Source organism: Hyposmocoma kahamanoa, unplaced genomic scaffold, assembly GCF_003589595.1.
Source record: "Hyposmocoma kahamanoa isolate Upper Pololo Valley unplaced genomic scaffold, ASM358959v1 66, whole genome shotgun sequence".
Classification (NCBI taxonomy): domain Eukaryota; kingdom Metazoa; phylum Arthropoda; class Insecta; order Lepidoptera; family Cosmopterigidae; genus Hyposmocoma; species Hyposmocoma kahamanoa.
The window spans coordinates 14,907,410-14,921,684 of NW_020653854.1; the positions used below are offsets into that span (position 1 = coordinate 14,907,410).

At 33.8% G+C, this 14,275-nt stretch overlaps 2 protein-coding genes across 5 annotated transcripts in view; one reads left to right on the top strand and one right to left on the bottom strand.

The window, feature by feature from the left end:
- The first annotated feature begins 4,466 nt into the window (after positions 1-4,466).
- Positions 4,467-8,785, top strand: LOC113231735 (ras suppressor protein 1). Its single transcript, XM_026466226.1, has 6 exons — positions 4,467-4,684; positions 6,277-6,567; positions 7,071-7,153; positions 7,390-7,504; positions 7,622-7,754; positions 8,272-8,785. The coding sequence occupies exons 1-6, from the start codon at positions 4,534-4,536 to the stop codon at positions 8,357-8,359; spliced, it is 861 nt and encodes a 286-aa protein (XP_026322011.1). The 5' UTR covers positions 4,467-4,533; the 3' UTR covers positions 8,360-8,785.
- A 379-nt stretch (positions 8,786-9,164) lies between these two features.
- The window catches only part of LOC113231734 (nuclear envelope integral membrane protein 1), a 17,919-nt gene continuing 12,808 nt past the window's right edge, over positions 9,165-14,275 (bottom strand). For all 4 annotated transcript variants that reach the window (XM_026466224.1, XM_026466225.1, XM_026466223.1 and 1 more), the window contains exon 8: positions 9,165-10,031. In XM_026466224.1, coding sequence (XP_026322009.1) covers positions 9,860-10,031 — 172 coding nt within the window. In that variant the 3' untranslated portion in view covers positions 9,165-9,859. The remainder of the gene's footprint in view (positions 10,032-14,275) is intronic.

Genomic DNA, 14,275 nt, shown 5'->3' on the forward strand with positions numbered 1-14,275 from the left:
TTTTTTTTACAAAACGATGAGTGAAAGTCGACTGCAGGTAAAAATATTTCAAAATTTCAAGGAAAAAAAATATTTTGATGGATTTTTTTGTAAAATTGCAGGCATTCTGGGAATTTTAAGAGTTGTGGTAGACAGCAGTACTACTTAGGTGGCCGTTAAAATAAAAACATCAGAAATATCTGAAAAATTGTGGTCGTGGTGATTTAAAATATCATTAAGGGAGTAAACTTTCGAAGAATAACAATTTTTTTATCGTAATTGAAAAAAAAATGAGATAGATTTTTTTTCTTATTTTTCCTCAAGTAGTTATGCGCAGGTCCACCCTCCAGCGCCCGCTTATCGTTGAATTTTGGGACACGCTGTATATTATACGCGCCGCGCGTTTTGATAAAAGACAATTTAAATTTTAGTTTTGTTGGTTAATTTCAGTTATTTTTTGCAATAAAGCAACTCCAGTAGAGTATACCTGCTTGCGACGTTTGCTATACGACGTTTGCGCGCGTTTGTATCGATTCACTACAGCACGTTTGCGGCGCGTAAACGTGTGTTCGCGTAACGCTCGTCAGCGCGTATAAAATACGCCGCCGTGTGCATAGGCTCCACAGACATATAGGTATCTAGATAGGCTCTAATGTTTTCTTATTGCATAAAATTACTTATATTAATATGCTGAAAATGAATCTGAAGTTAGTTTTTCTAATACCAACATGTTAATGCTTAAAAACAATGGAGTTAAAAGGTCACAACAAAGTGTGATGTCACATGTAACAACTTGTAGTTTTCACATTTGACCATGTATTTAAATATAGCTTTAATGAAACTGAAATAAAAGCGTTTAATAATTACCTATTTTAGTTAGTTAAAGATTTAAAATGTGGAACTATTTTTTCGGATATAAATCGCGTAGATTCGTTTTTTCACACATAACTGTGACCATAGTATCTGTAAAAGGCCCAAAAATTTGGTTTATTTGAAAAAACAAATACACGCGATTTAGATCCGAAAAATAGTTTCATTTCCTATGCGTAACAATGACTCTGACAAAACTCCAAAAAGATTTCAAAAGTATAGGTAAAAATAACTAGAAAGCAAAATTAATATGAAAAAGCAAAATTATTGCACATATGTAAACCCCCTTACTAATAAATACACACATCAAAAGTGTCTAGGGATCAAGTACGTTTAAGAGTATTGCTGCAATTAGGGTTAATTATATTAACTTTTTTGTATCCCTATTGATACTTTTTAGTGAGTTTTAACATTTAAATAAGGAATATTGTTTAAAATTCGATAATAAGAAGAAAATCGATTGTCAATGTGGTTTTGTATAAAAATGAGTTATAGCGTTTTGACAAAATCATTACAATATCTGCATCGGAACCGAAACAATTTACATTATTATGGAGAGACGACATCATTTAACCCGAGAAGTGATGATGCGAGCCGTCGGAATGTTGGAAGCTGGTTCCAGGCAACGTACTGTGGCTTTCACTCTTAACACTACACAGAGCGTCATAAGTCGCCTCTGGACGCGCTATCGCATGACGGGCAGCGTGGCCGAGCGACATGGAGGACGATCTCGCATCACGACTCGCAGACAGGACCGGTATATCCAAAATACTGCTCGACGGAATCGTACCATGACCGCCATGATGTTGGTTACGAGGCTCCACAGCTCCTCAGGCTTGCTAATAAGCGATCAAACAATCCGAAATCGTTTACGTGAAGTGGGTCTGCGATCCCGAAGGCCGCTCAGAGTTCCACCTATTGCACCCTGCAATCGCAGGACCCGTTTACGATGGGCTCGCGAACACAGAAACTGGGAGGAAGAAGACTGGCGCTGTGTACTTTTCGGATGAATCCCGCTTCGGTATGAGACCGGATACAAGACGTACTCGAGTTTGGAGAACATCTGGACGTCATGAACGTTTGAGATATTGTCAGGAAGTTCATCCATATGGTGGGGGAACAATAATGATATGGGCCGGTATTTGGATCGGCGGAAGAACCGATCTCATTTGGATCAGGGGTAACCTCAATGCTCAAGTTTACGCAGAGAGGATTGTTTCAGATGTTATCATCCCTTTGCGAGGCCAGTTGGGTGATTCATTTCAACTAATGCATGACAACACACGTCCACACACGGCTAGAGTCGTAACACGCATTCTTGCCGAAGCTCGTATCAACGTTCTGCCGTGGCCTGCTCAATCGCCAGACCTCAATCCAATTGAGCACGCATGGGATATGCTTCAAAGAAGAGCTGTGCCGAGTATGCATACCGTACATACTCTACAACAATATTTTGACTTGTTACAAAACACATGGGCGACCATTCCTCAAAGTGATTTTGATGAACTCATCTTAAGCATGCCAAATCGCTGTAATTGTGTGATTCGTGTTAATGGTGGAAATACAGATTATTAATTTTCTTATCTTTACAATAAAAATTAGCAAAATCATCATTTTCGCCATTTTTTGTCATTTAATTGACGCCGTTAATTTGAGTTTTTTCCCACAATTTGCAAAAACATCAATTTTAGTTTATTTTAATTAAATGTAGGGGTAAGCGGTTAAATAAAACATAAGCATTAAAGTAAGAAGTCGTCCTGGAAGACTGGATTTGGTAAATATTGCTTAAATAATTTTTATTTCAAAAATATTCACTTGATCCCTAGACACTTTTGATGTGTGTACTTTCAAGCTTGTTATAATAAAGTGGTATTAAAGGGGTTTACAGTAATGTTCTAATTTATTAGCTATCCTTTAATAGGAGTCAGTACACGAAAATAAAAGTGTTTTTGTGGTCACCCCTCTGAAATTGCAAAAAATCAAACATGTGACCTACTCAACGCAAATGTGTGATAAAGTTGCTTCACATACTGAATGTGACCTTTAAAGGATGTCAGATATGAAATTATAATCATACATCAAAAAGACATAGTGTGAGCCAGAGCACTAACTTGCAGACATATCAGTTACAACTAGCAAAATATTTAATACTTACTCTCTCTAGCATTACAGAGACTATGTGCCCACACTAAAGCGAGCACAGAAGATGCAGTCATAGTGACTATCTGCCATGGTTCTTTGCCCTCAAACAGTTTGTTGACGGCTCGTAGAGGCTGTGGTCGTTCACTCATGGCTAACACAAAAGAGTTTGTATAAGTTGTTAACAAAGGCTTCTGATACAGAGTTATGAAGAAAGAATCTTTTTTTATTGAACAAAAAAATAAACCTTATGGATACAAAGTTTTAACAAAACAAATAAAGAGTATATTATTATAGAAGGAAGACGAAAAATAATGTACAAGATATTTTTACACTTTTGTTGCCATATAATCAAATCGGGAAATTACATGAAAAATAAGCAGATTACAAACTTCTAGAGGCTTTTTAAAAATAGATGTACTTAGTAATGCCGGTTTGTAAAAAACAAAGTGACGGTCGCAATGTACTCCCTACTATAATAAAAAGCAATGTGACGTTTTCACTAAAAACACTAAACATATAATACACTAAATATATAAATAATACATCTTCCTCACCTGTAAAATAAATCAAAGCGTAAAAGTAATACAAAAATGAGTCTTCTCACGATTCACAAATTAAAGTCTGATCAATTCACTCGCCAACAAGCACATAATCATAATTTGATAACTCTTACTAAAACGCCACATAAGAGATATTAATGCCAACGAACTGTTAATCACTGTAAGGGATTATAATTACGTAGAAAACACAAATATAACAAAGAGCTAATGTAAACCCAACACCACTGTCTCTACCCCCAAGTTCAAACTGCAAAATTGCAAATCCAATATCAAAGTTATTTGGTTAGGGTGTTGATTTAGTAGCAGGAATTTGGCGATTTGTAGTAATTCAATGCATATTAGTAAAAAGTTTATTTGCTTAATTTTCTGAAATAGGTATCCAGAGTTACAAAAATGTGAAAGTACAAAACACTTATAAAATAGGTAAATGTTTTATTCTCATAGTAGTTGGAAATATGTAGCTTAAAACCATGCTATGTTGACTACTTTGACCAGTTGACCGCGTCCGCCCGCTCGCTCTTTCATTTACCTAGGTTACAGGCGTCGCAGCTCTCTTCTTATCTCACAAACATAGCCTTATGTCAAAGTCCATTCATGTTGACGCTATTCGACAGGAGATGGCAGTACATAATTGAATATATTTGCTACTCATAGGGAGAAGGCGTTAAATTCATTCTTTAATTGACATTTTCTATTTCGTTCAAAAAGTATTTCAAAATGAATGCAAAATAATTCTTTCTTGAGATTTCGTTTAGAAGTATTCTTTGATTTCACTTAACCTATTTTATTATGCTCATTTTCTAAAATTGTATCTCCTTTGTTTAGAATGATTGTGTGAGTTATTAAAAATAAAATATAATCATCGCTAGTTAAATAATTAATTGTTGTACAACATACCCTACATGCATAATCTATTTTTGGAGCGCAAGAACGAGCAAGCGCATCTGCCTATGTTACAAGTGACGAGGAAAAAAACTGCGATATGAGTCATCATCCTCCAGTTTCCTGTATTCCAAATACTGGCAAGATGTCGAAGGCGAAAAAAGTTATTGAAGACGCGAAAGAAATCAACAATCCTGAGATCGATTTAGTGGATAAAGGGATCTCGAGTCTTGACGAGATCCCTGGCCTCTGTAAGTAGTTCACAATTACTTGTTTTCACCATAAACGGAACTAGTTATTTTTACTGTATTTGTAAGTCGTCTGTCAGCTGTTGTTTTTAAGTAGAAAAATATTATATTATCTTGGTAATTTTAATTAAATTTTGTATGTATGTAGTTGTTATTGAGGGAAATCATATTAATATCACTACAAACTTCTTATTTTTTTATTATATTAGAAGTAACCTATGGAAGTGGAGTCATTAGTATAAATTTAACCTACAACTATTATTATCAAATAAATATCTTCGACCATTGTAATTTACTTCCTGTTACAATCACAAAACCCAACACGGTTAAAACAATCGTTCATCTTAAATTTGGATAACAAAATGTGAACACCACATTGACCTACCAACAAATGGACGTGGGGTCTAATACAAAAACCACGAAAATAATGTCCTAAGTTAACCTATACAAATGTAGTGACATGTAACGAAATATAAAAAACTAAAACATTTAATTTAAATTGTAACGTCACTGCAGTACTGCCTAATTTTGCTTGCAACAATTTAAGAACCCAAAAACACCATATTTAGCTTCGACTGAAAATTACTTGAACACAAGAGTAATGGAATAGCCTTTATCGTAAATATTAATTAATTTTTATATATATTATTACGTCAAATTTTGTGCAAATTCACTTAAAGAAATAATAAAGAGTTGGGCAGATACAAACATACAAATATTACTACAAATGTGAAAGTAAGCGTGTACTATAAGAAATGTTCTGATATTCCAACTAAACGTAAACCGTAATTCCGAAAACCGATTTAGTTTAGTTTTGTAATCTTCGTAAAAAAATACTACATTTGACATTTTATTTCGTTAGCTCGAATTAAACGTCATTAATAAAAAATATTTTTTTAAATAAGATTAAAATCAAAGAGACTATAGTTTCTTTGTTCTAAATATTTCAACGCTTATGGTTCAAACAATTGAAAATGACCAAAAAGTTTATACATATAAGCTTCTTGAAATTGACGTAATGGGTCTCTTTCCATCTTTCACGCATGCAATGTGTGGAAAAAGGACAGTTAGTTATTTCATTATTTTGTGTGCTTTTGTATTTTATATTTACGATTCATTTATATATAAATTAAATACGATAAAGCTGTACAAAATAACACTTTTAAATGAGAACTATGATAACACAATATATTTGTTTAGTGAAAATATACAAAATCCTGTTTTTACACTTTACTGCACTAATTTTTACAAGTTATTATTATATGGTACTGCATAATTGACAACCGCGCTGTCACTCGAACAAATGAAGACTGTTGCGCGATTGACGCTCTGTATGCGATTTTAACGCGCTATAGGTGCGGACACTTTTTAGCGCGAACCCGATGTCCATTTATTGGTAGGTCAATGGAACACCACTTCAAATTATGACGGCATGACACTTGCGGGAAAACTCCCTTTATCACCATGAAAACCCATCTGACTAACTTTCATAAGGTTTTTCGATGGTTTAAAAACGGAAAAAGCATAAACTGAAACATATCTTTCAGAATGCACGTATAATTGTATCCCTAACATAACTTGTATTTTCTTTGCAGTCAGTTTGGCCAACATAACACGGCTATCATTGAGCCACAATAAAATCCAAGTGGTACCAGCGGCTTTGGCCAACTTGATGAACTTAGAAATACTGAACCTTGCCAATAATCATATTGAGGAACTGCCAGTGAGTCTATCATCACTCCCCAAGCTGAGAATTTTTAATGTTTCACTTAACAGACTGTATGGATTGCCTAGAGGTTTTGGAGCATTTCCAGTCATTGAAATTTTGGACTTGACATATAATAATATAAATGAGAAGACTCTGCCTGGAAACTTCTTTATGATGGGTAAGCTTTGTGTGACAGATAATTTACCTTTTTTTATTAATTGGCATAATGGGCTCATTCCTGGGGAAAGGACTTCTATCATACTGTATCAATATATCCAAAATTTGGCGTTTCATTTCTTGGTATCTTGCTATAACAATTTGTGTATTTCAATGTGATACTTTGATAAATAGATAGATAAAATGTTTATTTGTATCTACATAATTTATGTGTTATGTCCACTTGCAGTTTAAGTATGCTGTATTCTAATGCTTGCAATGCAAAATACGCTCTTACACATTGCGTTAAGAGTGTTGTATCAATTTAATCATTGGTTTCAGTTGTACTTAATTTTAATGCTAGTGGTCATTAGTCATATAATAATCATTTTTAGTACATGTTAGTAAATAGAATTTGTACTTAGGTGCAATGTTTAACTAGGCTTAGTGAAACTATAGAATATATATAACCAACTACTATACAACCTATATTTCCAGAAATATATTTATATTTCACTTTTTCAGAAACATTACGAGCTTTATACTTGGGCGACAATGACTTTGAATACCTGCCACCAGAAATTGGCAATTTGAAAAATTTGCAAATTGTAAGTTCTCTTATCGTAGTTGTAATCTACATTTTAAAACTTTCCAATTAAGTAAATTATTCTAAATGTAATAATAATATAATAGATAATTATTTTAATTCAGTGTAAAAATTATTAGTGCACATGTACTTTATATGACGCACTGTTTACCTAGACAATCCAATATTTATTGTAATCCCTACTCCTCTCTATATATTGAACCTATTTGTATTGTAAGCATTTAATGTTTCTTTTAGTTATCAATGCGCGAGAACGACTTAATAGAGGTTCCCCGCGAACTAGGTCAACTGACGAGACTGCGTGAATTACACCTACAAGGCAACCGTCTGGTGGTACTGCCTCCCGAAATCGGTATGTACAATAACGTTATCAGTTGAATAGACCTCCCCGATAAAATATAGTACTAAAAACAGTCCTGGACTCTCAGCTTTATAATTTGAGTTTGTATATTACTATATGTTCTACCAGGATCATTGGATCTGGCAACAAACAAGGCAGTCCTGCGACTGGAAGGCAACTTCTGGGTGCCACCAATTGAAGACCAATTAAAACTTGGACCTTCACATGTTCTTGACTACCTACGTTCAGAGACCTATAGAGTGTAAGTAATTGTGTTGAGGAAAATTATTTTAAAAAGTTGCAGTTAGTACAGTATGTTTACAACTCGTACATTAACCAGCTTATGACATATAATGTACTCAATATAAGGGTGCAGTTTTACTACGATAGACAATAGGAAACCATGTAACTTGTCTATAAATATAAGTGAGTGAACTGGATTACAACTAACCACAGTAATTAGTAGCAGTAGAGCTTCTTGTGAAAGATTTCATCCAAGGAAGTACTACCCTATCTCGGCCGCCAAGCAGTAATGTGAGCAATACTGTCCAGTTGTGAAAGGCAAGGCTGCTGGTGAAATTACAGGCACATGAGACTTGTCTCAAGGTGAGAGTGAGTGGTTTGAACCTCTGAACTTTGAAATTTAAAGTTTTGAGTGGCACTGCAACTGCTATGGACAGGCGTGTCCCTTAACACCAGGCGCACCACTTGTTCGTCCTATAACTTGGTATCACAAAACAAAAGTATTAAGAGGACTCATGTCGCCGTTTTAATTACAGGCTCTACAGCCGCCACTTGTCAAACAAACCGCCGCCGCCAGCGCAGACTCTCGACAAGAGCAAGAAAGCTAGCCGCGCACGCTCCTAACACCCAGCAAGTGTTCAATGTGTAGGTTAATATGTTATTAACTGAATATTTTAATACTAATGAAGAATTCTCTTTTTCGTGTTCTTTAATAATGTGACGTCATTTCTCTTGCCTATGTTTTTAATCTAAGGCTGGGTATCTTCTAATTTACGAGATGTTAGATGACCAGTTCCGAAATCTGTGATCTAGTTCTATTCATTCCAAATATTATTTTATGACGACCATATACCAACAGATAACCAACTCAATTTGGTTTGGGAGGTGAATTATTTTTTAGATATTTTTTGTCCAAAATGACCAATGTAACGCTTGATATTGTTCTCTATTTTGTGTCGAAATCAAAGTAAATTAAATTAAAACCAAAATAAAAAATGGAAATGGCGAATATATGGATAGAACAGATCAATCTGAACATAGATATATATGGCAATTACAACTTGATATATTAAATCTAAAATTATTTTGCGAAATTAATTGTATTAATGAATTAGTAGTAGTATTTAACGCCATTAATTTATTTTAAGTTCTTATTAAAATTACTTTAAGCAATTAAAATAAAAAGCAATCAGTTTTACAAGCTGTATTTCTTACACACAGAAAATAATGTCACACAAAATTACAAAAAGAAATAATAAACAAACATTTTGATATTAATGACAAATTATTAGAAGTTATATTTAGGAACATTATCCTAAAAATTTGGATAATTTTCATTGTTATTAAATGGTGATTAAGGACACTTTTATACAATATTAATACTGGTCTTTATCAAAATGGTGCTAAAGAATTAAAAAATATGACTTTGTATTACAAAAAATGAATATATTTATTATTACTAACAAGTAATTTTTATTATTTATTTCCTACTCAGTCCCATTGTTACTTATGGAAAATTACACATACTTTAAAAAACAATGGCAGTTAAGTATAAACTAGAAAACTCTCTTGACAAGGTAATTGCGTAAGTACATTATTACGAATTCTTACTCGTTTTTTTTTTAATTAGGTTAAATAAAATCATAAAAATGACAACAGTAACAAAGATACAAGAAACATGGTATTCTACTTTAAAAGCAAGAGATCATAAACTTCATCAATAATAACTACCTATGAGCACTGATAACTTATTTTTTGTCATAATATTCCGTATAATGACAAGAAATATGGTATTGAAATAGGAAAATCGTCCGAAGAGCACCACTCATCAGCGAGGATCAACATTAATTGGTCGTGACATTACACAATGTAGAGGATAAATCACATGTGTGATACAATAAATACTTGAGTTTTTTGTTTGTTACTCTTATCAGTATCACACAGACTAAAAGAGATTTTGTAAGCCTTAGACAATGGTACTACAATTGATTCACCTAAGTGCACATACTTAAATATACCTTAACAATTAGTTCACTACATTTTCGCAAAATGTTTAACTTTTTATCTTGTTCGTTTAATAAAGGCAACATTTTGTTCAGTTCAATTATCCACAACAATAAATCTTTAATTCTCATCATCGGAAGATATCTCGTCATCATCAGATATCTCCATGGTGCTAGTCGAATTGGCTAGTGGTATCCGCTTCTCTTTTCGATCCAGAGAGAAAGCGTACGCTTCGTAATCTACGATTTCGTCGTCGCTGAGGTGGGAGTTACCCTCTACGAAGCTTGCGAATCTGCAATTAGACAAAAATGACATTAAATACGGAGACAGACAACACAATGTCATATCCTTAGAGGATGGAAAAAAAAATAAAAGAAAGGAGCTGCCCTAACTACGGAATGAACGTGCATACCTAAACAAAAATTTAACGAACAAATGGCGGATTTCTTTAGTGTCGTACCATAATCTATCGACATGTAAACATTTAATTAAAGTAGGTCAATATTCCATTTGGGAATATTTCAGGTTATTATGAGAATATCCGGGATTGTCACATGAAATTTTGAATTTATTGTTTTGCATTTACAAATATTCAAATATTACGAAAAGAGAATTTGCACAGAAAAGAATATTATATTTGTAATTTGAGAGCATATAAAAAAGAGAAAACTGAAATATAAATCCTATAAATTTCCAACCTCAAGATTCATGTTTTTATAGAGAAATTTTTAAACAGATTCCGAATAGTGTAAGCTTTTTGTATTTTGGTATTACATTGGTATAGAATTAATATCAGTGACAGATTTAAGTGAACCTTTAATACTTCCATTTAATTTTGGAAATAAGTGAAAGTAGTAATATTATCAACCATTGACCTACCAATAAATGGACGTCGGGTACGCGCTAAAAAGTGTAAAAAGTAGGGCGTTAAAATCGCATACAGAGCGTCAATCGCGCAACAGTCTTCGTTTGTTTGACTGACAGCGCGGTTGTCAATAATGCAGTAGCATATAATAAGAACTTGTAAAAATTACTGCAGTAAAGTGTAAAAACAGGATTTTGTATCATATTTTCACTAAACAAATATATTGTGTTATCATAGTTGTCATTTAAAAGTGTTATTTTGTACAGTTTCATAGTATTTAATTTATACATAATTGAATCGTAAATATAAATTACAAAAGCACACGAAATAATGAAATAGCTAACTGCACTTTTTCTACTCATTGCATGCGCAAAAGATGGAAAGAGACCCATTACATCAGTTTCAAGAAGATTATATAAACTTCTTGGTCATTTTCAATTGTTCGAACCACAAGCGATTGAAATATTTAGAACAAAGAAACCGTAGAGTTGCTTTGATTTTAATCCTATTTCTAAAATGATTTTTTTATTAAACGTTAGCAATAACTAACAAAATATTGTTGTTCTCGTTTTACGGCATGGGATTACCTATCAGAAGTCAGAAGATACGTTTGCCCGAAATAACATTAGCTCGAAATTTCATAATGTGTTTTTACGAAGATTGCAAAACAAAAGCTAATTTTGTCTATGTACAAAGCATCAAAATTACTCGAAAGCGTAACGGTTTTGTTATAAATCGGAATTACGGATATTTGAGTTTACGTTTAGTTAGAATATCGGTACATTTCTTATAGTACACGCTTATTTTCACATATGTAGTAATAATTGTATGTATGTATCTGCCCAACTCTTTATTATACCTTTAAGTGAATTTGTACAAATTTCGACATAATAATATATATAAAAAAAATAATTAATATTTACGAGAAAGGCTATTCCATTACTCTTGTGTTCAAGTAATTTTCAGTCGAAGCTAAATATGGTGCATTTTGTTAAGTTTCCAGTAGAAGCTGAATATGGTGTTTTTGGGCCCTTATATTGTTGTAAGCAAATTGAGGCAGTACTGCAATGATGTTACAATTTAAATTAAATGTTTTAGGTTTTATATTTTGTTATATGTCACTACGTTTGTATAGGTTAACCTCGGGACATTTTTTTCGTGGTTTTTGTATTAGACCTGATGTCCATTTGTTGGTAGGTCAATGTTATCAACAATAATATTATTATCATACGTTTATTTGCTTAAAACATGGTATAACAGGAGATGTAACAAGAGACAGTGTTAGTATAAATATGTTTCACGTATATTAAATAGCATGCAAATGTCTGATTATACAATGTCAATTGACTACCTTCGATTTGTGCAGAAAAATCGACACTTCTCCGAAGTGAGACAAGTAGTCACGAGCGACTGCGAGTTGTGACAAGCCACGTCAAACGACTCTATACACGTTAGCGCTCGCCTTCACTCGGTCAGCTAGGCGAGTGACACCGAACGATGGCAAGGCAAATAGGCTGTCTATACGTTGGTATTGACCTTCACCCGGCTACGTTAGACCAACATGGTCTTTGTGTTGCTGGGTTTATAAAATAAGAATTTGTCCTGAGTTTACCTACAAAGTTGAAATAGTAAAAATAATAATAATAAAAACCTCGTTATGAATTATTTTAATAACAGAATATCGATAATATGTAAGCTTCCAAGAACAACACTATCTCAAAATAATCGTTAACAACAATCATCAAGATATACAATTGTTTGTCAACAGGCAATCTCAAGAAACCAAAAGCAACATTTGGCAAGATTTATGAACAGTGTTGAGCAAAATTTAATTGTTCATGCAATTAAAGATTGACAATTAATCAATTGTCAATGGCGAAACAGCAATTAACAATCGATTAATTGTTAATTGCGAGAACTGTAATTAACAAATGATTAATTGTTAATTGCGGTTCTCGCAACTAACAATTAATCAATCGTTAATCGCGTATATCTGCAATTAACAATTGATCGATTTTCAATCTTTTCAAAGTTTTTGATTATCAATTAATAATTAAAACTGACAATTACGGTAATTTTATAGGGCATATGGGTGCGTGAGTGAGTGGGTGGGTGAGTGAGTGGGTGGGTGGGTGAGTGAGTGAGTGGCGAGTGAGTGGGTGAGATAGTGAGTGGGTGGGTGGTTAAGTGAGTGAATGGGTGGGTGAGAGAGTGGTTGGGTTTGTGAGGGGGTGAGAGAGTGGTTGGTTGAGTGAGTGAGTGAGTGTGTGGGTTGGTGGGAGAGTGAGCGGATGATTGAGTGGGTGAGTGCGTGGTTGAGTGCGTGGGTGAGCGAGAGGGTAAGTGTCTGGGTGAGTGGGCGAGTGGGTGAGAGAGTAGGTGGGTCAGTGCGTGGGTGAGTGAGTTGGTGAGTGAGTGGATGAGTGAGTGAGTAGCTGAGTGAGTGGGTGGGAGAGTGAGTGTGTGTGTGTGTAGGTAAGTGAGTGGGTGGGTGCGTGGGTGAATGGGTGGATGGATAGGTGAGTGAGCGCATGAGTGGGGGGGTGAGTGACCCACCCACAAACCCACTCCCTAACCAACCCCCTAACCCATCCCTAACACTGTTTCTAAAAACAATTTAAAAAAATATTTGCAATTAATTTAATTGCAATTAAAATAAATTCAATTGAAATCAATTGCAATTAAAATTAATTGCAATTAAAATTAATTGTGACGTTGCAATTGTTTTTTGCAATTGATTTCAAATGAATTGATTTTTTGATCTGATTGAATTTCTGATTGAAATTTAATTGATTAACGCCCAACACTGTTTATAAATAAACTACATAAATATGTCTAATTTCATGAGATATTTGGGCTTTGTGTGATTTATAGACAGAAAAATAACACGTGGCTGTACAATGTTACATTCGGTCGATCTTCGCTTTTTCAAATGCATCCCGTAATACTGCAGCGACGAATTTTTATTAATTCCTAATTGTTCTCACTGTCAATATTTTTGTCCATTGTATTACAATACATGCGAATAATTCAATAAAACACTTGGAAAAACATTTGTTTGGACATTTGATATACTTCTCTTTGACAACCGTATCATGTACCTCATGGTCATACTTCAAAATGGACACAGTTGGCATTTAAGATGACGTTACGTATTTTCGATTCCCGTGTTTGACACAGACCAATGTAATGCTTGCTATCTCTTTTGGCATCATATACGTATAACGTCTGATTTATATATGTCAACATAACATGTCCTTTAGTTTCCATAATCTAAGGTTATATCAAAAGTTTTCTGTCAGTGACCCCCCCCCCCCCCAGCCCAGATTACAATAATGCCATAATATAGTCTAATCGCTTCATAAGAATGTTTTTTCCCAGACGGAGTAAAAAGACAACTCATTGCGTTAGTGTTGCCCACTTACAAAAACAGATAGTGATTGCAGTCGTTAACGTTCTATCGACCGAACCAATAGCTTACGCTTACGAAATAAATAGCCGAACCTATGTTCAACATTCAGGTGTATAAATTATTATTATTGTAAAATGTCCCAAAAGGTATAAACTTAATCCAGGTACACATTTATACTAAGAAATTTTATAAAAAAGTTAACAAAGTCAAAATCAAAGATTATTTATTCCATAGGTAAAATAAATTTACACTTGAAAAC

Coding starts and splice junctions, on each gene's coding strand:
- LOC113231735 (XM_026466226.1), top strand. CDS start 4,534: ATGAGTCATCATCCTCCAGTTTCCTGTATTCCAAATACTGGCAAGATG. Junction 6,568..7,070: donor TGGAAACTTCTTTATGATGG/GTAAGCTTTGTG, acceptor TCACTTTTTCAG/AAACATTACGAGCTTTATAC. Junction 7,154..7,389: donor ATTTGAAAAATTTGCAAATT/GTAAGTTCTCTT, acceptor TGTTTCTTTTAG/TTATCAATGCGCGAGAACGA.